The 25,774-nt window shown below is 45.8% G+C and overlaps 1 protein-coding gene across 3 annotated transcripts; it reads right to left on the reverse strand.

The window, feature by feature from the left end:
* Positions 1 to 391: 391 nt before the first annotated feature.
* Positions 392 to 24,783, reverse strand: LOC144093995 (aurora kinase A-B-like). Of its 3 annotated transcripts, none has more exons than XM_077627818.1 (9): positions 24,464 to 24,783; positions 21,406 to 21,507; positions 20,941 to 21,019; positions 20,285 to 20,473; positions 17,524 to 17,603; positions 15,834 to 15,972; positions 14,571 to 14,719; positions 3,738 to 3,969; positions 392 to 616 (listed from the first exon to the last, which is right to left on the reverse strand). In XM_077627818.1, exons 4-9 carry the CDS (start codon positions 20,423 to 20,425, stop codon positions 512 to 514), a joined length of 846 nt encoding a protein of 281 aa, XP_077483944.1. In that variant the 5' UTR covers positions 20,426 to 20,473; positions 20,941 to 21,019; positions 21,406 to 21,507; positions 24,464 to 24,783; the 3' UTR covers positions 392 to 511. The 3 variants fall into 3 exon arrangements, with proteins under 3 accessions (XP_077483944.1, XP_077483945.1, XP_077483946.1); XM_077627819.1 differs by having other exon boundaries at positions 20,941 to 21,035; XM_077627820.1 differs by lacking the exon at positions 20,941 to 21,019.
* Positions 24,784 to 25,774: the final 991 nt, after the last annotated feature.

Below are 25,774 nucleotides of genomic sequence, written 5' to 3' on the forward strand. Positions count from 1 at the left end.
ACATTTTACGAAATTTTACACATCCCTGCAAAATAAACCACCAGTATTTTGCACTCAGAAGTTAACAAATTATCTTAATTGAGACATGGATATACTATTTAGGCAGAAAAACATTTAATTTTGATGGAAACAACAAGTGGAATGAATGGATTAAGAAAATCCGTTGAAAGGATAAGAAATTTTGCTTCCCTGGATGATGCCGAACTACTACAGTATAAAAACCATCGACCACAGGTTGATTAGAGCCCTTCAAGGAGATTCCAAGGTGCAACAACGGCAACCAGGAGCCAGATGCAGGAAGAAACAGCCCTTCTAGCTGCATGGCTTGATACAGCTCATCTGTGAACACACAGCTAGACCATCACCTTGAGCATCAAACTTTAGCCGGAAGGTCAGAAATAAAAGCATTTATTAAAAAAGCACAGCTCTGTTGGGGCTGTCAGATAAAATATGCTGCACACACAGCATGTACAGTATTTATGTGCAGGTGGGCTCCCGGCGTATTCTTTCTTCACAGTGTCTTGCACTCTACAGTGGTGTCTGCATTTGTGGTCACCCAGGGGTGGCTCAGTACCTCATCAAGGGAAATTCGGTCGGCAGGCCGTGTCTTCAACAACTGTTGAAAAAAAGAAAAAGGAAGACTATGCTGAGTGCAAGCACTCCCATGTTATCAAATGAATAAGACCCGTTTCATTCATGGGAAGTGCTTGGGGATCTTGGAATCCCCAGAATAATTTAGAGTCCACATTTTTTTAAAAATGTGGTGCCCTCTAGGAAGCATACCAAAATTTGTCCGCTACACAACAAGCACTTCCCATGAATGAATGAAAATGTGGTGCCCTCTAGGAAGCATACCAAAATTTGTCCGCTACACAACAAGCACTTCCCATGAATGAATGAAAATGTGGTTCCCTCTAGGAAGCATACCAAAATTTGTCCGCTACACAACAAGCACTTCCCATGAATGAATGAAAATGTGGTGCCCTCTAGGAAGCATACCAAAATTTGTCCGCTACACAACAAGCACTTCCCATGAATGAATGAAAATGTGGTGCCCTCTAGGAAGCATACCAAAATTTGTCCGCTACACAACAAGCACTTCCCATGAATGAATGAAAATGTGGTGCCCTCTAGGAAGCATACCAAAATTTGTCCGCTACACAACTGGTGGGAAACAAATGCATGTGGCCACTGCAGTTCCCACTACTGGCACAATCCGCTTCAGCAAGGCACCAACTGCTCATGTGATGCAGCAGGTGTGCACATTTAGCTGTTGACTGCTTTTGTGGCTAACACGAATTGCACATGCGTGGCGTAAGCTGGCAATTTGTTTTCAGCCAGTGGGTTGCAGGCATCTCTAAGAGACTTGGACATTCCGAGTTCATAATTGCATCATATCCTTCGAAGTCCCGTTTCTCCAGCATAGCAAAGCATTTTATCAGTATATCGAGTGGAACTATATTAAAACAGCAAACTGAAACCAATACTATATGGCCAAAGACTGCACTCTCCTCGACTCCATGACGACGTCACAAACATTCCTGAAAAAAAATTGTGCACAGGTTAAATGGCTGAAACAGTGATTGAACGGTGCCCCATGCACAAAATGCCTCAGATGATTTGACACAAAGTGCGAAAATTTTGTGCAGCGAGTATAAGTCAATGTGTTGGCAATGTCTGCGACATCCCAAATATAGTGTTGCCCGTGGAAATCACACGAAATGACACATTGCTGCTAAACTTTGTGGAAATGACCCATGTGGCGAGGGGAATCTACAGCAATTGTTTTATGTGAATATAGGAACCTTGAGAAGCCCTCGGAGTTGCTCTTTGAGAGGTCCAGTCGGTGCTTGTGCAAGTGACCACCACAATCTTCTTCCAATTCCAGCTTTCAATGCTGTCCAAGAACAAGTCAAGTAACGAAATTTTTTTTGCGTGTGTGTGGCTCTAGTGGTCATTAATATTTCGTCCCCAATAACGCACGGCTGCGCAGTCCAACAAAACGTGTACATGGCTCACTCTTGACAGGTTCAACTTAGAGGCCTGCGCACGAGGTACAAGAATACGCATCACAGGATGGCAAGAAAGGGCTGCACTTATGGTTCCAAAAATAAAGAGAAGGCCTGGTGTTGCACTGCACGCATCTGAGTGCAGCGCAATGCTATTTTTCTCCTGCAGTACTTTTCCTCATTCAATGTCTCCAAGTGCAAAGCTTTGTGCTGTCACAACTTGCAGCTTGTCATAAAAGCCAATAAAATTGCCATCGCCCAGATGAATGAGCCAGGAACATGTAGTCCAAAAAACAAAAACTTCCTTCTGGATTTCTGATGCTACTGTGCGAATTTTAAACGTTTAAAGGAGACTAAACTGAGACATTAGGCGTACGGAAAAAGGCGATCTCACACACACACAGCCACCCACATTTGCGCGCACGCGCACAATTAGAAAGCACATGGGTATTAGATTACCAGACAGAAGAAATGCAAAAGGGCATAGTTCCATCAGTTAAAGCTGAGGCGGCCGTGATTGGCAAACTTTTCTAGCTTGTTTTGTGAGCAAGCACCATGACAATTTCTAAGTTTTGCTTACCTGTAGTGCTATATGCAAAAAATACGCTTCTATTTTTGTCACTTGCCAGTTGTACATCAGCCTTCATCGTTGATGTCACTGGTCTCAGATTCTCTACAATGCGCATATTAGCCGTCTGCCGAGCCACTTTCAAGCTGCCTGTTTACAAATGCAAGATGGCGATTTTTTCATTGTCTCTCATTTACTATGTTAACAGTTGAAAAAAGAAACGGGTATGTTTGGCTCCCATGATGCTATCAGCATGGCCAAACAAGCACGAATTTACAGACAAATTTTAAAACAAGCGCAATATTAGGTAGGCAAGCTATAAGCGAACGTCCCCAATGCCGCAACATTAGATAAACTGAGGCGCCCCTTCTAGGTTGTAGAAATCTGCAAAAGACACCAAATTCTGGTTGAGGGTATTCTTTGAAAGGATACATAACACAACAGCATACGTGGGTATTCTCGGTAACATGTGGTATTCTCTTATGACTGTGACTGCTACACAATAACTGAATTTCGTCACATCATGCTTCGGTTTCAACAGTGGAATGATGGCTGCGATGTCAAAGGTCAGTACAGGTCACATGAGGCATAAAAGCATTGATATAATATCTGCTCCATCTTTCTTTGCGATTCCCGCTCTGGAGACAGGCTGGCTTTAACGTTGCAGTGAATTAAAATGAGAGAGAGAAAACTATATCGCAGTTTTTTCATGCCTCAGGTGACCTATATTGAACTCCTTCATGACAGCCATAGTTCGGCTGTTAAAACTGAAACCAAAACAAAATAAGAAAAGAAACTCAACTGTAAACTATTTTGCGGTTGTTGCCGAATGCACTGGGATGATCCATGCATACCAATGTTTTATGTGTTCTTAAAAAGAAGAAGATAGGCAACCAAAAATTTTATGTCTACACTCCTTACACACATTAACCTTCCAACTCCTTACCGACACAGCAGAGTCGATTTGGTCACTGCATTAGCCCATAAACTTCAAGTGTCCAAGTGCAGCATGTCTCCAGCATGTCACCAGGACGTACTTCCCAGCTAGGTATCGTTATGTGCCAGTTCAGTTTCCCCAAGCACATAGCGCTGCCATCACGGGAGTGCACTAGATGTCCCCTGTGCAAGTCATCACTTGGCTCAGAGGCAACCTTGCTCACCTTTCCAATGATGTCGCGGGCATCAGCGCTGACGTATGGTGGAAACTGGACCCTTGCGTTACGAATGCGCTGGTACGTCTCCTGCGTGGTCTCCGATTCGAAAGGCGGCTTGCCGACCAGGAACTCGTAGATGAGTATGCCCAGGGCCCAGTGGTCAACCTTCTCATTGTACACAGTGCCCTCGATCATCTCTGGTGGCAGGTAGTCCAGTGTGCCGCACATGGTCGCTCGCCTGCAGACCGGGTTGCAAGAACCACAATTAAAGGCCTATGAACCGCAATTAAATGCATGACAGGATGCTAAAGCAGTCTCTTTGCTTCTGCTGCCAGAGGATAAGTCTTACTGGCCGATTGGCCAGACCACACAAACAGAAGGGCATTCGGAACAGAACAAGAAAAGAGAATGGCATTGCAATTCTGTGGCAATGACAGAAGGCTATTTGCTAAATGTAGATAGAAAAACAAGGGGGTTCTGCACTGTTACTTCCTATGCTCAATATTAACGAAAATGGCGGAAATACATGTCGACCATCTGAAATGAGGGCAAGCACTGAAATACAAAACTTTGACATGAGCACACCATGCATATTTCCCTGCGGGAATCTTCTGTGTAGACAATGCGGTTTAGAACATTTTAAAACATTAGGAACAGTCAACTAAATTCCCTCTTCAATTGTGGGTTAAGCAGTGCACCTTCAGAACTATTTGAAACCTTGGAGACCTAATGAATAAATCTTGCACCGTGGAAAAATGCTACCAACATGGCCCGAAGCTATGGTTCAATACAACAGCCGATAATGATCAAGACACTATGCTGCCTTACACAATGGCCAACACAAAAATACTTTGAGGACACTTGCGCTCACCTTACGACTATGACTTGATAGCATTAAAATGTCCCTATGATTGCTTCACAGACATCGACACATTTGCTGCTATAACAAACTACTTTATTACACATCATTGTCCATATTAACTGGTAATACTAATTCGTGACCCTAATTACCAATTCCGCTTGACCGCCTGTTTTCAGCAAAACTACTTCTCTGTGTCACTACCCTCTTTACCAGGTCAGGATGATCCAGTCACACAGACACAGACACCGGGGTTTTTGTCGAACGGGGCCTTTGAACCTTGCGAGTTAAAGGCTGGCCATAGGAATAGATGCCACCTGTAGCTACTGGTGGCATCAATGATTGATAATAGCCAGCAAACAAAAAAAAATGCTGAAGAAATATATGGCTAAAGCCTCCAATTTCTTGTAGCAGAAAGATTAAAATTCCAAGAATGAAAAATAAGGAATCTGCAACATGCTGCGGGAAGCCTCCCGCATGTTAATGAACGTGACCTTTCACGCGGCAGACGTTTCCTCTGCTTCGTTTCTTCGTGCTCTGCACTCCCCAGTTCTTTGCCCATCAGTCCTTTTTCCCTTTCTTACCCCTCGCGGCTTCTTTCAATGACTTCTCTTTATCAACAACCTGCACCACGTTCTTTCCACATTTGCAGCAACTCTCTTGACAATGTGTGCTGGGTGCTTCACCTCAATGACTCCTGTCGACAAGTTTGCTTTTCCTCACACCTCCCAAATTTGGTGAGAGCTTATGTGGTTATGAGCAGAGTTGTGCAACTGTTTTCCCCAAACCACTGTTAATGCTGCTTGTGGAGCGCCAATCACATGATCCTGCAGACGTCGAACAAGTCCAAAATTCTAGAACATCAATTTTAATTTTGAGGCAACTGTCAAATTTTGTAAGGTACTGTTATGGAAATGTTGACAAAATGGTCCATTCTTTTCATGCATAGTGAAATTATCTTTTAAGATTGTCCATCGCTTGCATAGAGTAGTTCAGATTGCCACAGAAAACAAATAGGGGTCTTTTTTGACGATAGCGAAAACGTTAATATGTAGCAAAAAATACAAGCCTGTAGAGGGGAGATCTACTGATATACGGCCAGCAGCGCTTCCAGGGAGGATTGGCAGCTGATAGAAGAGCCAACACCGCTGTTTGTTTGGCTGATGCGACTGCCGGCTACGCTTTTCTTGGTGGCTCTGACGGCTTGTGCTTGGGTGTTCGGTCGTGTCTTGCGATGGGATATCACAACTATACGGCAAGTTTCAAACTGCTTGTCAGCGCGGAGCGGCGAAGCCAGCGAGAATAACCGCGTGCGCACAAGTTTGCCCATAGACGACAATCGTTGTGTCGGCAAACTTGTGCGCACGTGGCTATTCTCGCTGGCTTCTCAGCTCCGCGCCGTGATAAGGCGCCGACAAGCGGTTTGGTCGACGCTCGTGCGGTACTGTTAAAGAATTGTGTGGTGTGGTAATTGATTCGCGGTTGCTTTCCCGGACGAAGTTGCGAAAGCAAACTTACGGAATCCGGAACTACCGAACAATTCGCTGGGCCGCAAGTGATGACGCTGTTTTAGCGTCTTACTCAGCTTCGTGCGTGCACCTTCATGCCATCCTGCAAGGGGGGGTGCGCGTGGCCTTTCATTTAGAGTGAACTTTTTTCGGGGGCCGACCAGCGTAGGGTGCGGGTCCGGGTGGTGACATATACGCAGCAACATACACTATACCTATATTGCAAGTTATGACCTTTGTGGAGTTTTTTAAGTCGCGCTTGCGAAATCAATGCCTAATTTGCGCACCCCCTTCTTAGAGCCCTAATTTCTGAATAAAAAGTGCGCAAATTATGCACTTAAATACGGTATTGATTATTACAGTGGAATCCTACTATATGAAAAAACTGAGTTCACGAACTTCCCATTGAAAAATGCACTAGTCCAGAATTTCTCGGTATGTGTTCCATTTCACTGTGACACAGCTGACTTCACAGCTGCAGTCCTGGCTCTTCACATGCACAGATTGCCAGCACGTGGCACAGTCGCTGCTGGCAAGTGGTCGCAATATACGCCATGCGAAAACTCAATTTAGCATAGAGTTTCCTGTGCTACAACTGCGCATGAGAGATTTACTGGAGGCGACGACGGCAGTGAGACATTTTTTTCTGCGATACCCTAATAGCCAGCACCTTGTTACTACCCGAACATAATTTTGAAAAGCAACTCAGGTGGGTCTTCACAAACATGTTAAGTTGGTAGCCACGTCACATTCCTTCGAGTGCTCTCGAAGGCCACCACAAACCATTTTTGAAACTACACAGTGGAATATTTTTAAAACAGCGGAAACAGCAAATCGAAATTGAAACACAGCCCGCGGCCAGAGACGAGAAAAGAAAAGCACTCATACGCGTGCTGAATAACTGCAGTTGTGACTGGAAATGACGAGTCTTTTGATACAATGCTTAAGACGACCTAGTACAAGCCTCAGAATTTTGTTAAATAAGAGAGGAGCACGTATGAATGTGCTGAAAATGTTTGAGACGTCGAAAAAGCAGTGTTTCCCACAGATAACAACTGAACCGAGGCTATGGAAATGACAAACTTTAAAAATCGATTTGCCACGAAATGAAATGCCGCATGGCTGCCAAGCTTAACGGAAGTAATCAGGAACAAGAGAAAAACCTACAGTACAAGCTTCATTAGAATAGGGTAACCTTCGAAAACCCACTAAACCCAACTGTTTGAACACATAGCGTCTGAACTACGGTTCGAAGCTGCTACATGTCTAGGTATGGCCACACGTGTTGCATGAACAAGGCGACTACTCCGAGGTTAGCAAGGCAGGTTGTCAAAGGGGTGGACAAAAAAAGTCTCTTAGGCCCGTTTGTGAGATGACAAGCAACTTGAACTTAAGGCTTAAGGAGGTTTAACGTCCCAAAACGACTAAGGCTATAAGGGACGCCATAGTGAAGGGCTCCAGGAATTTCGATCACCTGGGGTTCTTTAACGTTCACTAACATCGCACAGTACATGGGCCTCTAGAATTTCGCCTAAATCGAAATTCGACCGCTGTGGCCAGGATCGAACCCGCGTCTTTCTGGTCAGCAGCCGAGTGCCATAACCACTGAGCCACCACGGCGGCCAGCAACTTGAACTGTAGTTTGCCTTCTAACAACTTTCGTGAGTTTAAGTTGTTGCTATAAATACTCATTTCAGAGTGAATAAATGCGTTCAGATAACCAGAATTGACTATCAATTCACAGGGCACGATCATAAAAAGTTATGGCTTTGTAATTTACCTAATGAGAGTTCCTGTAATAAGGCCAACAAGCAAGCTTTATGCAGAATAAACATGAATTGTGCAGCTGTTGGCTCCTGAAAAGGCCAAAAGAAGAGAAAACATGAATGATGTAGAAACAGCCTCCCATGTCGCAAATATTTACATGCACTGCATGCAAAGTTTTGGTCGAGTGGTCGAGACGCCTTGGGCTGCCGTGCCAAGGATTTCAGGTTTGATGCCTGCACTTGGGCAGATATCCACTTTTTCCTTTTCTGGGCTACTCTTTGTATCAAAGCGAAAGAAACACCTGATAGTAAATGGCTTACTAAAGCCTCCAGCAGCATTGGCCTGCAACAATGGTTGAATTTATTAAAGACCTGTAAAAACAATAAGTGATTGCTCATTTATGGTTTTTCTGGCAGAACCACTGATAAAGCTTTTCCTTAGACCCCTTAGAGCAAATGTAGCTGCCAATGAAATGACTATCATCTGCTTATTTTACTGCCCCGAATGCGTGCCCGAGACGAAGAAGGCGGATTCGCAAACATTCAGCGATGCAAACATTTTAAAATATAATGTTTGCAGAAATATATTTTTTCTTACCAGTGCTTAGAGAATAAACAGACATAGTTCTTCAGCATGACATGTATATCAGTGAAGTCAATGAAGTTTAAGCCAGGCTCCTGTAAAATCTTACCAGGTATAAAATCTTAATTACTCACCATAACAACGGCGGCCACTATCTGGATGTGGTGCCACATTACAGCACCATGAATAATTGACTTCACAGCAGAGCATTAAGAGTCAAATGTGAGCTCTGCATGAACTAATAATCTATTAATTTTTGAATTTTATCAACACCTCTGTGGTCATTTTCACCTGGTTCTACCCAAGGCGAGTGTGACATCAACTCTGGTGAGCCCCGCCATCCAGGTTACCCAAGCGATGCTGCCAATAATTCCGAATAATTCCAAATAATTATGATGTCTAGTTTTTTTCTAGAAGAGAGACACTGACATAGGAAACAAGTGTGTTGTCGCACTAGTGCAGCCCTGCAAACAGAGTGAAATCTTCAGGCTCACAAACTGCAGTCCGCTCCCAGAGCTGGTCATATCATTGCAAGTTTTCCGGCCCTCAATGAGTCAACCTTGCTGTATAGGGGGCTCCAATGCCTTCCCACTTGCCGACTAGCCTGGTTAACGGCTGCTCGCATGGAGTGAAGGGTTGCAATACCATGCATAACACTGAATGGCTGGAAGCCCATCTTTGCATTAATATGGCACAGCTGCACTTCAGGCTGTGCAGGGTGTCGGTGAGTGCTGTCCCAATAGAATCAAGTTGCTTAGCGGGCTTGGTCACAGAGGTGGTTAGCACGAGTTGCATCGTCGACTGGCTACTAGCTGACTGTTCATCCTCACTTGGCTTGAAGTTTACGATTTAGTACAATGTCCATAGACCCTGGCACCATCAGGCATACCATTAAGGCTATACAGACCATCTGACTATAACCGAGTTGACCTTTGGGCGATCTCATACACTTTTATGTCCTTTGTATAGCAGCTGATTCACTGGACCAGCATTACCCAGCATGCCAGCTGCACCAAATTTATGTCATTGCATGTTAAACATGGAGTGCATTAGGCCACGTAGCAAATGGTTACAGCCCAGCAACCTGCACTGTTAAACTACTACTGTTAAACTACAGCCTGTGTTGTAACAAAACGTGGCAAACTGCTGTAGTTCAACAGAGCTGTACAGTCTGTAAATTAGCTACAGTTCATGCAGCAGAGAGGCCTCCATGTCACCAACTGAACAGTGCAACTGTCACGCCACAGCAAAAGATGTGAATGGCCCCTGAGCAGCAACTCACCTCCACCTTCAATTTAGCATCGAATCCCAATATCTTCTGGGCCACTATGGCATATATCTGCCGGAGAGACTGTGCTAAATGGATGTTGTTGCCTACCAAGCACTGCACATGTACAGCACCAAGAATGTGCATGCACATAACACATTTTTCTATTTTCGAGTGTGTAAGTCGTGCTTTTTTTCTGAATTTTCCATCCGTGAGTCATATACCTTGAAAAATCATGCACTGCCACACGCCATCTTTTGGCATGACCAGCAACTAACATGAAGAGGAAACCAGTGCCTCTCAGCCCACTACACCTCTGCCCTCGACATCTAGACATAGACACGATGGCCTCCAGTGACGGCACCAAGCGCAAGCTCAGTGCCTTGCTGGACATTGTTTCACAGTCTGGCGTCCTAACCCTTTCGGCATCAAATTGCTCACTCATTCACTCACTGTTCTTTCTTACTGAATGTGATGGCACCTTGCGGTGGCCCACGGGTTAGGGCGTTCAGCTACCGAGCCGGAGTACCTGTGTTTGAACCCAACTGCGGAGGCCGCGTTTCGATGGAGGCGAAACACAAATGGTGCCCGTGTGCTGTGCGATGTCAGAGGGCACACTACAGATTCCCAGCTGGCCGAAATTATTCTGAAGTACTCCACCGCAGCACCCATTTCTCTTCTTTCACTCCAACCCTCCTTCCCTCATGGCGCAACTGAGGTATCCAACATGAAGCAGGACAGTTACTGCACCATTTCCTTTTCACGCCGCCTGAGAGGAGAAGGAGTTACGATGCAAAATTCAAGTTCTCTGCCATTGAATGTGTGCTGGAGAATGGGATCAGGGAAGCAGGGAGACTGTTTGACAAGAGCAATATTACCCAGGACTGGCGTAATTCAAACCTTGCAGGTGCAAACCTGCAAGAGCACCCCAGCTGACAAAGCTAAAAAAAAAAGAAAAAGCACTCCATAGGAAGAAAGCACCCTGGCCAGTGCTCGAAGATCGTCTGCACATGGCAGCTGCCGCAAGAGTAGGTATATTCATCACACTTTCCGACGAAGGGATCCTCAGTATGTTTATAGCACTCACAGAATGAGCAGGTGTGCATTATACACTAGTGAGACTTGATGATTATGGATTGTTATGGTGCAAGGGCATCTATGGCAAAAAGCGCCATGGCACAGGGTATTTTCGATTACTCAATGTGGGGTCAAAGACCCATTTTTCAAGAATTTCACCACTTACTAACCGAGCACCAGGCCAAGGGAAAGCTTGTATCCACTGCAGCACCGGTGGGTATAGGGCGGCACGGGAGATCTAACCTCGCACCTCCCAGATGTGAGCAGGATGCTCAACCACTCAGCCACTACTGTGGTGCTAGTGAGACTTGTGTGAGGCTTTTTGAGAAAAACTGCCATTTGCAGGGGGCGCAACTTATGCACAGGTGCAACTTGCAGACTGAAAAATACGGCAAGCCCGGTAGCGTTGCCCCTCTTTCAGGTCTAATTTTGTTGTAGCATTTTTCAGGCAGAGATGTTGTGAATGCTCACATCACAGGCTCACACAATGTTCTCTTAGCAGAGCACAGCCTCGGCTGGCATCTGTGCATGCACCAAGAAGGGAAGCCATTACATGCAAGGGTAATTCTAGAACTCTTGCCGCTCTCCTAACACAGCACACACAGGAGGATACTCCATGACAAAATGACTGTCATTAATCAAATCAGCTAAGATTTAATCCCCCAAAAACAAAAGCCATGCTTTTTTGAGCTTGAAGTAAAGGATTCACTACAGAGTGCCCAATTAAAGGCGGCAGATAGGACATCAAAGTTGTTGAGCAGCACACCATTCTTGGAGTTACGTTCTCTTATTTAATCTGGGATTTACTTGCCGAGAATATACCGTAAAAACCGAACTATAGGTCGGACCGGAATATAGGTCGACCTCCTAACTAACCAATTCTAAAAATGAAAAAGATCTTTTTCAATGGGAAAAGTACCGAAAGACATCCTTACTTTGAAACGAATGCGACTCGAGAGGTTGCACAATGGTGAAAGTATTTAATTTCATTTTAATGCTGCTTGTATGTACACCTGGCAAATGCTTTAACAATATCGCGCACCAATCGGCCCGCGTGTTTGTTTCTGGCACAGGAAAGTACGGCGCCGTAGAGCAAAGCCCTCCTCTTCATGAATTGCCGCAACCAGGATGGCGAGCCTTTGAATTGCGCCCTCGTGAGTCTAGAGGCACGCGCGATCTCTGCCGCTTTCACGCGGATGCATTCGGCAGTCACGGGCAGCGCAACGTTTCCTTCCTATTCTCGATACACTACGGTCTGCCCACGAAATGATGTTTTCTACTGGTTGCTGCAAGTTGTAATACGCAGCCTCTGCCTCCGCCAGTACTGAATGCTCTTTTCGGATACTCCAAATTCGCGCTGTGCCGCCAGGTTCCCGTGAGCTTCCTCGTACTCAATCGTGTTTTTCTTGAAGGCGACGGTAAATTGCCGTTAGCTTCCGCTTTGCATCTACTGAAACGCAAAATGGCGGCACCGCTGCTGATGGCGATGGTGATGGAGGCTGTTGACTTCAGCCACCCATTGTAGCAAGACTTCCGTATTTTTTCCGCCAATGACCGGTATGTAAGACGGGGGTCGACTTTTCACCATGGTTTTTTGAAAAAAAGTTCGACCTATATTCCGGTTTTTACGGTATACCCGAAGCTCTTTCGTAACTGGAGCAATATCGCTAACCCGCACTCTTCTTCCACAAAATAAACAAATATATCTCGCATTGTTTGCCTAGAAGGTATTACAGTCTTGTGTGGCTGACCATTAATTTAAACAAAATTCTAGTTTTAGAGAAAAAGGCTAGCCATCACATATTGAAACGAAAGCTCCACTTTCCAGCCAGGCTTCACGTGCCTGATGTCATAACATGTGACTGGCCACAGCTGAAGCCGAGCTTTGCCCGCGCCGAGCCTCCACCGTACCACATGACATTAATACTTGATTAGCCGTATATAGCGAGTGCCTCGCCGCGCTCGCTTCAGTCGGAGCTGTTGGGGGCTTGACTTTGCGGAGGGATGGAGGCCTGTCTTTTGCTCGTCTCATTAGGTAGAACCAAATTAAACCCGAGCCATTTTCCGATGGGTAAATCCCGATCAAGATCTAGCTATGTTCGTAGGTAGGTGCCAAGAGCATAGAATAATAAATAAATTATAAAGTGAACATTGCCACGACTAGGATTCGAACACATGGCGCCACGAACAGATCAGCTTCGTTGACCAGTGCATGATGGCACTATGCTATCATCGCAGCCTATCACGCCTCCTGTTAAACTGCACCACACTCGCACGCTGTGCATCACACATCCTCGTCTTCATCAACTTCCATCTGCGGCGCGAACAGATCAGATCAGCTTAACCTCGATCAGAGATTTACCCGGTTCTAATTTTGTTGCCAGACGTGCCAACGACCCAGCAAAGGAAAACCATGAGCCAGTCAGGCGAAACACATGCTTTCGCATTTTAGCTGCGTTAAAACCCTGAAATTTTTTAGTTTTGCTGCTGATCTCCTACCGTACTTTCTTCAGCTGCATAAAATTCTTCAAATAAATCATATTTATGACAACAGAATTTTGCACCCAATTATTCATCTGCTTTAAACAAGCCTTACGGTTTTATGGGGTTTAACAGCCCGAAGAGACTCTGGCTGCGAGCTACCGTAGTGGAGGGTAGTACACGGGCATGTAGCATTACGCCTCTATTGAAATGTGACTGCTGCTGTCAGGATCGAATCCGTGTCTCTTTGGTCAGTAGCCGAGCGCCATAACCACTGTGCCATGCCAAATTTTCACATTTGTACCAGCAAAGAATGCGTAGGAACCTTCCGAAACAATGTTGCTCTTGATGGAAATGCAATGCATGATATTGTCATGTAGTGGTGAAGGCAGTCCAGGCAGTGAGGAAGACAGTAAAAGAAAGCTTCCAAAAGAAACTATTATTGGGCTGACCTGTGCCCACAATGAACCGAATGACTCGGCGGTGGCGAAAGCAGCAAATATGCTCAGTGGTCGTTGGTGTGCCCGCAGCTCTTGGTCGTGCTGTATTTAAATCTGATAGCGCATTCGGAGATATGACGTGCAAAGTTACCACAACAGTTTGGAACAACGCAGAATTGGCTCTGCCTGGATGCGATCAATCGAGATGAATCTGGTCACGTCTTGCATCACAAAGTGATAAAGCCATGTGCTGCCAGATTTGAAGAACAAACAAATAACGAGTAAAAAGATTAGTGGCAATACTATAGGCATGCGTGGCTGTCAGCAAAGTAGAGTATCACCATACACCCTGAACCCAGCTTTAAAAACCTATTCCATAATCAGCCTCAATTATTTTCCATCTTGTAATTAAGATGTTCAACTGGGTTATCATAATACACTGAAATTTAGAGACATCACTTGCGTAGCTCACTGATGAAGCATGGCGTGAAAGTAGATTAATGTGTTTTAACTTTTACGTGCCAAAAAACTGCCATTTGCTATGACATAGTACAGCAAAAGGCCCCAGATTGATTTCAAATACTGGGATTTCTTTAGAGAGCACCACAACTCAATACAAAGGTGGTTTTGCACTTTGCATCTGTTGAAATGGAGCAGCAATGGTTGGAGATGAACCAAGAGCTTGTGTGCTCAGAAGCCAAATGTTATGGCCACTGCGCTGCTGTGCCAGGTGCACAACAGGAGAAGCAATGATTCACACAAAACAAGGCTGGAATAGAGTCTCCTTCACCATTACCGACCCCCTAGGTACAAAGAAAAGAGACTGCAAGTAGAAAAAAAATTGGTTGATACACTTACTTAGAAGAGGGCGCGTGTACGGACCAGCCAAAGTCTGCAATCTTGACATCGCCATTGATTCCCAGGAGCAGGTTTTCGGGCTTGATGTCCCGGTGGATGACCTTTTGGCTGTGGCAGACCTTGAGAGCGTTGCACAGTTGGTAGATGTACTGCACAAGAGGAACGGGCCCCTAAGAACCTCAAGAGCAAGGCAACCTTGCGCTGTTTTGCACAGCACCGCCAAGTATGTCGTGGTGGCTTTTACCTCATACTGCACAGCATGGACTAGTCTATCAGGGTCATGATGAGTACCTAAAAAAGTCCCTACACACTACAGTGTAAGAAAAACAATGCACAAAGAGCTGTCTAAACCATGCTCCCTGTTAACATTTAGCAAAAGCACTGTTTGCGAAGTTGCTGCCAAAACACTGGAAGAGAAACAGGCAGCATGTGCACATTATTCAAGTGATTCTTTTCCACAGAAAGTGGCCACAAAGCCAAGGTATGCCTGTGCTCATCAAACAGGTGCCTGGTGGCGGTGCAGTTGAAACCAAGAATCTCCCACAGATGAGGCAGGGTGTTGCATGTGCTTGCATGAGGAGGCAAATACGCACCGCACCCTGCCTATTTTCATTTCTGGCTGGCCTTTGCCCTGGTCATACGTTTTGTAGTCACTCCCTGATCTCACGCCCTTCCTACGTTTGTCATCCGTCAGTATTGAAGTTGGGGCTCATTTGCCCTCATAGTTATGACTGTTGTCCACAACAATAAGGCTATGGAAACTAATTATGGCGCACAGTTCACAAGCTCGGAGAATATGCACAAGCTATGCAACAGGAGATTATAAAGGGCTCAAGAAGAATCCGAACCACAGTCACCTCCAATGTATACGAAAATCTCTGCGTGCAGCTGTTTCCACATCAAGCCTCAACCACTGTCGGAAAGCTAATTTCTATTTATACTTTTTGATCTGATAACACTCTGTGGTGATGCAAGCCAGTGCAAGTGGTTAACACAAAGCAGAGCCTCGTTCGTTGTGGGTGCAGGATACAGCTCCAAACAGAGAGGGCCCCATACAAACGGCCAAGCTAGGCTGAGCTCTGGCAAGCCCGAAACCATAGAATCTGAAACAAGAGGCAAATGAAACAACAGACAGCGAACAACAATACTGGGCCTGTATGGAAGTATGTATTGTAAGTAAAAAAGTTCAGTTTAACAGCACTTTGTCTCATTGGAATCACCTAGAAGACATCACAGTGGCGCAGAAACAGGCAGAGTGCTTACTGTCGCAGCTCTCTGGTCGGTGAATCTCCTTGCTCTGGTGAGGTGGCGGTACAGCTCCCCCTGGGGTGCATACTCCAGGATGAGGTAGACACGTGTCTCATCGTGGAACCAGTTGTACAAGCACAGGATGTTTGGGTGCCTGCATCAGGGACGCCATTTTCCACCAGTTCTTTACCTCTGCAGCTAGCATACAGTTACAGCTAAGGAACCTGGGTGCAGCCATTCCAAGCGCTAAATTCAGTTTGGCAGCAGAAATGAACCAATTTTGCAGAAAAACTCCAATTTGCAGCAACATGCAGCAGGTTTAATACAATGGTAAAGTTTGGTGCGAACAGCATGGCATTCCCATGACTGGCCTAATGAGTAATACTAATGAGGAAATTTCAGATACCTTTCAAAAACAAAGCACCACACTTACCAAATAAAATAAAAGGCCAAACGCATTCATCGAAAAATAGCAAATGCCCAAGGGCATACAATACAAGAATCTTTGTGCACTCAAAGCACAAGTGCACTCTCAACACGAATACTCCTGTATGGGAGTAAAAAAGAAGTAAGCTGTCCTCTAGCATGCTCCCTTTTTACTCCTTTCTGTTTAGAGTGTGGTGACCAAACCACTAAGCAATGCACTCGCAAAAGAACTCATGACACCAAATTCAAACGCTTCTTTGAACACAAAAGCAGCAAGCATGTATGCCCCCGTGTGTGTGGGAGTCAATGCCAAAATAGCTCAGGAAACAAGTGGGGCGTGACGTCAGAAGGAAGGCTCCGGCTTCATGGGGTTTAATATCGCAAAAAGACTCCGGCAATGGGGGATGTTGTGATGAAAGGCTCCAGTATTTTAAACCACTTGGCGTCCTTTAACATGCACTGACACCGCACAATACACAGGCCTCTAGCATTTCGCCTCCATTGAAAGGTGACTGCCATGGCCGGGATCGAACGTGTGCATTTCATGTCAGCAGCCGAGCACCATAACCACTTAGCTACTGCGGCGGCTTCTGAAGGAAGACTCAGAACTAAATCTCACTCAAGAATGCCGTTAGGAATAAGCTAGTGACATACTATTGTTCACCTTGCTTTACTTTGACAGCTTTCACAAACCTTGAATGCGTTACACATACTACTAGAACAGCAATGTTCTGTAGCCCCGAGCTACCGTTCTAAAAAAATGATTTATTCTCAACAGCAGTGAAAGGAAATAAAAATTGGCGGTGGTTTAACTCTGGTTAAACCTGGAGTGACGCGATACCTACAGCTGGCCGAGTGGAACTTGGTCATGTGACCAACCCTGTGACGAACCATGTGATCAGCCATGTGATGAACCATGTGGTCAGCCACGGTGCCACTCCGCCGACACCTGCTCTGCACCACCTGACCAACCACGTGACAGTGTGGCGGTGCCGCCACGCTGAAGGCTCGAAATGCTACCGTAATGTAGCTATCGCTACAAAACTCTGTAGCAACAAACCCACTAAACACCAGCAAGATCTAATGCTTCAATACCTATTCATGCTTCTCCATTCTGTGAAATATGATCGGTCCTGACTCCCGCCATTCCAAGCTGTTGATGCCTGTGTCGGCTGTCTTGCTTGTGTTCAGTTTCAGTTATTGTTCTGAATGCAGCAAGCGGTGCAACAACCTTCATGCATCAAGTGCCATGCAGTGCAATATGAAACAGCAGCCTCACCTGAGGTGAGACTGAATCTCGATCTCCCTCCGCAGCTGGTGCTCCACGTTGTTCTTCTGCAGCTGTGACTTAAACATCACCTGCGTGGACATTTTTCGCAGTTCTTTCACGGGGACTCTTTGTGGGCTATGTGCGTTTTCAGAGCAAGTAATAACAAAGAGGTTGCGGTCTCTGCCAGCTACCAGCAGCTCTTGCTTTGCATTGCATTGGTGGTGAATACTCTAATGTAGTGACACCAGAACACCCATTCTCCTGCTAGCTAAAGGAGTTACCCGGTAGACCAGAGTCGTAACAAACGCGCATGCCAGAGAGGGTGCTCTTGAGAACCTGCTACTTGTCATGCGATGTAGGTGGAACCTGGAAAAGGCGTGCTTATGCGAGTGGAGTGGGAGCACAAGAGCACACAGCTATCACTGCCCCTTCTTTGTTGTCTGGGAGTTGGCCATTGCCTTTGAGCACACAATGGAATGAACTGAACGAACTAAGTAGCAAGTAAGATAACTTCACCTCTGGTTGTAAATTTGGTCCGTCGTGACATGAACCGTTGAGGCCGTCTGGCATTTTGGATGGTGCAGGGCAAGTGGCAACTACTACACCAGCTTGTAATTACATAAGAATGAAATAGAGACATGTGCCACCAATTTGTCCTGGCTAGATAAGGAGTAGCACCGTAGTAGCCAGTTCAGAGACTTAAATGAGTTGTAACTAACCAACAGGAATGCCGCAATAGGTACGTTCAGTTGCCAAGCCAAAGCTGGCCTACAGCTACATCACAGACCCTACAAGCAGCAATCAACAAAGTGGAGAGGTCATGTAAATGGTAGAACAGGGACTACTGTAACCTCAGAAAAGTACAAGCTACAGCTCTTGCAAATGGATAGCAAACAGGAAAGTGAAGCTTAAATTTAACTTAATAAAGACAGCTGTTGCCCAAACTCTTTAGGTGCCACTGGGCACTTCTACTACAGATGAAGCCTTCCATAAATTATCTATGTGGACCAAAAAAAAAAAAGCAAACTGTTTGTGTACATGCCTGCGACACAGCAGCACACAGCTGTGTACAAAGAGTCACGGTGGTTGCAACATCACAAGGTGCTTCAGGTAAGGTAGGACCACAGACGCTGCCAACTTTCGACCTGCAAGCAGGCGAAGCTCTAAGAACCACCAAACTTGCTCTAGTGAATTTAAAATTTGTGATCAGTAGCTTACACTCTCATGGCATATGTTAGCGTCAGGCTGGGGCAGATGCAGCTTCTTTTCTTGAACAGGTACACACTAGGAGATTGTCCTAGTCATGCAGCATTATCGTCCTTTCAAGACAGTGCACCAATGCACTCATGGATTACACGGCCAGCTGAAAATGCTCATTCCTTTCTTACAGTGTTCACCGTTGTAGTTAGCACATGCTCTGTACTGTGCCTTACAGGTTGTAGTTAGCACATGCTCTATACTGTGCCCTACAGCCTAGCACCTTGGATATATTTCCTTTGCAGTTAAACGTAGCCAGGAAGTATGCCAAAAATAAAGCGAGAAAAAAAATTTTTTTAAATTGGTTTTGAGAGAAGGAAAGGGCGCACTGACTTTTCAGTGGGCATCAAAACCATACCAAGAGGGAAGGTATGAAAGATGGAGTAAAATAAGAGAAAGAGATGGTGTAGAGGAGAAGTCCAAATAAATTTCGACCACATGGCGATCTAATGTGCACAGAGCTCCTTGCCAGCGCCCACGGCCTTGGGTATCCGGCATGTATACGTTGCTGTAACGCATGAAGGCCACCGGGTTCTGCGCCTGCGGACTGGCCGCGCAGTTCACGTATCGCATCAAGATGGATCTGTCCAGCGGACGACCGCCTACCAGGAACACCTCCCCATCCTTGCGAATCTGCGGACAAGCCGGGAAGAACATCGCCTTGGCGTTCTGTCCCCACCTTTAGCTTAGGGACGCCATGAAACTATCTGACATATTTGTGAAGCTTTCTTTCTTTTGTCTCCCCTGGCCATCGCAAGCCTGCTGGAAGCTACTATAAAAAGGGGTCGTATATTTACTACATTTCGTTTAGAAGATTTCTTTTAGTCCCTTGTCATTGGTAATGACTTCCCAATGACCTATGCCTTTGTGGACGACCCCAATGAGAGAACCAAAAGAAATCAGAACGAAACAAAGATCGCGAAATGTGGTTCGAGTCTTTGTAACCTCCAGTCAATAATATTACCTGCTTTGCAAGTTAAAGTTCGTGTGAGGATTGTCAGTGCATAGCTACAAAGCGAATGGGGTTCATTCCTTAAGGGCTGTGCTCCTGAGCACCACATTCTGTTCCTCGAGTGCAAAGAAACTGACCAGTCTTGCGAACATTTCATTTCTATGACGTACGCAATAAGAGTCATTTTGCGCCAACAAATGTCATGAATACTGAAAGAGTGAAAAATCGAAGGAATTTTACAAAAGAATGCTGTAAGCATGGTTTTGGCCAATCTTAGCCTAAAGCTATATTGTAGAAGACAGCAACAATGTTCACAGTGATGACTTGCGAAGCTGAATTCAACCAAAGTGCGCTGCACACAACACCATTAAAAAAACTGTTTGCCGTGCTTTTTCAGTTAGGCAGATATTTCGCTAACACAAAGACTGTATATATATATATATATATATATATATATATATATATATATATTGTAACTATCTAACAGCTGTCGCTAAGTACAAAGACAAGTTCTGTAACCACTGCCTCAATGGTTCTTAAGAGGTCCTGTGTCCGACGCACCTGCCAGGTGTAGCCGTTGTCCTCTGCGTTGTCCTCCACGTTGAAACCCTCGTATGGACCAAAGTAGACCCTCCTGGGATGTGGTTTCAGGGCGAGCACTCCGTACTGGGCCCCTTTAATAGTATAGCGGCAGATGGACATGCCCTCGGGGAGGGTTTTGTTGGCAACAAGCGGGTCCCCGGCCTCCACCTGCAAACAGCGTTTCAGTTTGACTCCCTGCAATGCCAGTGGCTAATGTTTTTTATAGCACTGGAAATGCACAGATTACACTTTTCATATTCTCTGGACCTGAAGTTCTTGACTCTACAATTGTTTTCATTTGCGTTCGCTTGACTGCGGCAGTCTTTGAAACAAGCTGAAATCATAAAAAGGCGTGCACGTGTTGTATGCTGGTGAGGTCAAAAAGGAAAGGCGCAGTTAACAGTGTCGCTCAAGGCGGGAACCCGAACCACGCTGTCAACACAAGAATGCAACAGGCGGTAAAAGGAGGGAGAGGGAATTGCCATAGTCAAGAGCTCCATTAAGATGAACGCATGGTCTTTAAGCACCACTGTCTCCGCTGGGCAAGTTCGCTGTAGAAGTTTTCATCGGCGCGAACGCAGTTTGAAGACAGTGTTGTATGATCACCATCCAAAGTACAAGTGCTTGGCACTCACCTCCACGTCCTTGACGTGGGTCAATGGTCCGTGTTCGGGGCAGTCACCAGGGTGTAGTCCATTCCGCAGTCATCGCAAACTACAGAGTATCCAGGCTGTGGTTTCAGAAAGGGTGCGAGGATGCTGACATTTTGTATGCAATGCTCGCCGACTGAAGGGCCCTCAAACTGCGCCTGAAATATGCGCGTCTGGGTGTCCAAGGCTCATTATGCCATGATAAAATGAAACCTTAACAGGACGCCTTCTGTACGCTAGACATTAGCATTGTAAGACGTTGTCTAACTGGCCACTCCTAGTGTGGAGCATGTAAGTAGCCAAGAGCACCCGACGTTGTAGACAAACCATACTGCATTTCTAATGTTCATTACTTACTATATAGCTCTGCTTAAAGGCTCATTTACAACGAAGCACGCATTTCCCATCATCGTTCTGCAAGCCAGGAACCGGTTTTTGAAGACAACTCACACAGGTATTCCTCGTTTGAGTTTTCCTCGCATTCCATGTACTTGATCGCTTTTCGCTGCCGTCTCAGGTAGCGGGACCCACTGGAAGACGTCTCGGGTGAGGCTGCATTTCATAACAAGATAGTTGCTGTAAGCGTGGCTTGTTGCATAGAATCGAATACAGCGGTTCTGACAGAACTTTACAATTCCGTGCCAAAGAAAAAAAAACATTTAAGCTGTAGCCTAATCAAGTGTCTTCTACAACATTCTATTACAGAAAACAAAACAGCAATCCTATCATCTAAAACGTCAAACCTTTCATAATCCCTAGTTATTAATATTTGAGAACTTACAGCCATGAAACTGCCCAAAGCTCTGCTGATTCTTAGCTGGGTAGCACGACATCTTTATTATTTTTGCTTTATTAGCATATGTCTGCTAACGGACTGTTTCAGGGAAAGTCTCTGCAGAACATTGGCTGAAAACAGTAATATAGCTTCTGTCGGAAGCAAGAAGTTGGTCCTTTGTAGCACTCTCATGTAAGGCCCTTCCAAGGGCGCTTAAGGTATCTGTAATAAATAAATGATTGAACATCAAATCATGCCTTTCAGCTGGAAATGTCCAATTCCAGCTAGAACTACATGTTTGTAGCTACCGTAAAAACCGGACTATAGGTCGGACCGGAATATAGGTCGACCCCCTAACTAACCAATTCTAAAAATGAAAAAGATCTTTTTTCAATGGGAAAAGTACCGAAAGACATCCTTACTTTGAAACAAATGCGACTCGAGAGGTTGGACAATGGTGACAGTATTTAATTTCATTTAAATGCAGCTTGTATGTACACCCGGCAAATTTTTTAACAATATCGCGCACCAATCGGCCCGCATGTTTGTTTCTGGCACAGGCAAGTACGGCGCCGTAGAGCAAAGCCCTCCTCTTCATGAATCGCCGCAACCAGGATGGCGAGTCTTTGAATTGCGCCCTCGTGAGTCTAGAGGCACGCGCGATCTCTGCCGCTTTCACGCGGATGCATTCGGCAGTCACAGGCAGCGATCTTGCTCGCAGCGCAACGTTTCCTTCCTATTCTCGATACACTACGGTCTGCCCACGAAATGTTTTCTTCTGGTTGCTGCAAGTTGTAATACGCAGCTTCTGCCTCCGCCAGTACTGAATGCTCTTTTCGGATACTCCAAATTCGCGCTGTACCGCCAGGTTCCCGTGAGCTTCCTCGTACTACAGTGCTCTAGAATATGGGTAGTGGGTTCAGGAGCCGGCGCGCTCCATGCGATGCGGTGAGGCGGCGAGTGTCGACAGGTCCCGGATGTAAGCGGTGGCGCTGTTGTAGCGTGGGCTGTAGGCTCGGCGCGCCCGCGCGCGCGGCTAGCAGTCCCGCCAAGCTGCCTGCAGCTGTTTGTTGCTTTTTGTGCGGTGCATTTTTCCTCTTTGTGAGTTCGCGGCGTTAAGACTACGGTCATGCCGAATCGTCGGCGTCAACGGCATTGTTTTGCTCCCGGCTGCAAAACGGAATACCAGTGGACGAGAGGCGATCAGCCGTCGCTCTTCGCTGTGCCAAAGGATGAGAACCGACGGAAGCAGTGGGAACGCAACCTTCATCGAAAAGATAAAGTTTTGGACGAAACCTGCTGTGTGTGTGAGCTACATTTCGAGCCATCATGCATTGTGAGGGACTTTATACACATCATTGACGGCAAAGAAGTCCGCATCCCGCGTGGAAAGCCGGAACTTTTACCCGATGCGGTGCCAACTTTGCTGCCGAACGCGCCGAGCTATCTGTCAAAGAAAACACCGCTACAGAGACCACCTAGAAAGAGGAAAAACACAAGTACATATCCTAATGAAGCGAAAAGACCACAAAGTAATGCTTCCGACGTTAACATGGAATCGAGGTGTGCGGGCATTGACACTGAGAGTAGCGTGTTGGCGAACGACCAAGACCCTTGTGAAGTTGACGAAGCATCTGTGCCGGACGATTTTTCTAAGCTGGATGTTCCTTCAAAGCCAGGACAGTGAGTTTACTGCAATTTGCGACAAAGGAGGGTTGCTCTACCCGTCTCGTGTGCTTTTTTTGATGGTGAGAAGGCTGGAAAACCTTTTCACAACTTTTTTTAGTCAGGAAAAGCTGTGCAGTAACAGCATAGTAGATGTTATTGTGCTGGGAAAATCTCAGATTTCATGTGGTGTAGGGTGCAGCCAGCACTCAGAAGCGCTCACAGTCAGCATTCTCAAGTTTTATGTTTTGACAAGGCTGCATTTTTATGTTAAATCAATCAATGAGTCGCGAGAAGCTCGCAGGAAAAAGAAGCTTCATGCTAAGATGGGCAAGTGCTCATAGTCGCGCAAACAAGAAAACACGGCATTCCTTTGAGAAATTCAAGAATATGTCTCACACTGTGCATACATAGTTGGAGCGCTGAATAAAGGAGTGCTTTGTTTTATAAAAATTATTTTATCTTGTCGCATTCATGAGCGTTTATACATCGGCGGCAGTTGACCCTTCGTTTTGATGAAAAAAATGCATGCATCAAAACAACAATTAAAACAGGGGCATGAAATCTAAAGTTCGACGAAAACTCGTCCGGTCAGGTAGAAGATTCATGTAAAAAGGAAAGGAACGCCGACCAAAGGTTGTTAGAAAAAAAGACGTTTCGGCTTCCCTACGGAAGCCTTGATCAGAGTTATCAAGGCTTCCATAGGGAAGCCAGAGCGTCTTCTTTTTTAACAACAATTTTTGGTCGGCGTTCCTTTCCTTTTTACAAAACAGAGGCATGCATACCACACTTAAAATTATCGCATTCACATATAGTACGCTGTACACACAACGGTCTCTAAGTGAAGCGTTTTTTTTTAGTCCAATTTCTTGTTGCCCCGCCCCTCTACTAAAACACTTCCGATGGCTCAAGCTGGAGTACACTCGGCCACGTTTGCCGACAGCTTCGAGTTGGCCGCTGGATAACCCCGATGATCGATAGAATGTTTGCTCCTCTCCCTGTACTCAGCCTTTCCTATGGGAGGCGATAATACTAGTATGCACTAACGTTGAAATATGGGAGCCGTACCTGCAAAAGAGCACGATCAGCGTTGCGAAGCATTAACGGGGCCGCTCGTCCGCACCACCGCGCTATCGGCTGTTGGCTACTACTACATCTAATTTTCTTGATTCGCCGACAATATCTGTGTACAGCTTCACCTATTTGTAGGACCTGTTTTAAAAGACAGAGCCTTGCTTATTTCTCCGACGATTCTATGCACAGCGCGCATCCACGGCGCGGCGCGCCGCATTTCATACAGCCCATGCTCTGGTGGCGCCATCTGGTATCGTCGACACAAGTCGCCTCACCGCTGGCCGCTCCCTGAACCCACTACCCATATTCTAGAGCACTGTACTCGTACTCAATCGTGTTTTTCTTGAAGGCGACTGTAAATTGCCGTTAGCTTCCGCTTTGCATCTACTAAAACGCAAAATGGCAGCACTGCTGCTGATGGCGATGGTGATGGAGGCTGTTGACTTCAGCCACCCATTGTTGCAAGACTTCCGTATTTTTTCCGCCAATGACCGGTATATAAGACGGGGGTCGACTTTTCACCATGGTTTTTTGAAAAAACGTTCGACCTATATTCCGGTTTTTACGGTATATTATTAAACCGGAAATCGTGTCCAGCTAGAACATTTCTTGCTTTCAGCTGGAAAATTTCCACTTGCAATCCAGTACCTCCAGTTTGAGTCTCGTCCACATACGGCGAGAAAGTGTCACTCCAGCGACAAATTCAGCTCAAGAAGTTCTTTTACAGAGTGAATACCCCTGAGGAAAGTTTGCTTAGTCTTCAGTTTCATCTCGCAATGCCTTACTGTGCCATTATAGGCTCACCTTTAGGTAACAGCCAAAGAGCACAGGCATACATGGACATGCACCTCAACACTTAATGCTTTTATTTTTCCATTCACACCTTTAGTTCCAAAACATCCCGCAATAATTTGTCGTGTATGCTCCCGATTGGTTTAGACCTCGCTTTTAATGTACTGCCGCCCAGCTCTTTATGGCGATGGGTCCGTCACGTGCTTTCTGGTCTCACTGAATACCCCTCTCTTGATATCGCTTTTACGGATATTTGAGGTGCACAGGGAATAACTAAATAAGCGGGCTTCCCCCGGGAACCCGCCACTCACGAGGGTTGGCCAGATGACCCCTGGCGGCTGTCTTCGGCGTCCTCCGCTAAGCTGACTTGCTTGACGGCACGCTTGGGGTAGCGTCTGTCGTCAGCTCCGACTGCACCGGCAACTGAATCAAAGTAGGTGGGAAACGTTAGGTCCCAAACGACATGCAAGTATACGTGTTCGTTGCAAAGGCCGGGAATGGACCACGTTTCAT

Source organism: Amblyomma americanum, chromosome 6, assembly GCF_052857255.1.
Source record: "Amblyomma americanum isolate KBUSLIRL-KWMA chromosome 6, ASM5285725v1, whole genome shotgun sequence".
Classification (NCBI taxonomy): domain Eukaryota; kingdom Metazoa; phylum Arthropoda; class Arachnida; order Ixodida; family Ixodidae; genus Amblyomma; species Amblyomma americanum.

Coding starts and splice junctions, on each gene's coding strand:
- LOC144093995 (XM_077627820.1), bottom strand. CDS start 20,425: ATGTCCATCTGCCGCTATACTATTAAAGGGGCCCAGTACGGAGTGCTC. Junction 17,604..20,284: donor ACAACGGCTACACCTGGCAG/GTGCGTCGGACA, acceptor ATGTCCACGCAG/GTGATGTTTAAGTCACAGCT. Junction 15,973..17,523: donor GAGATTCAGTCTCACCTCAG/GTGAGGCTGCTG, acceptor TCCCTGATGCAG/GCACCCAAACATCCTGTGCT.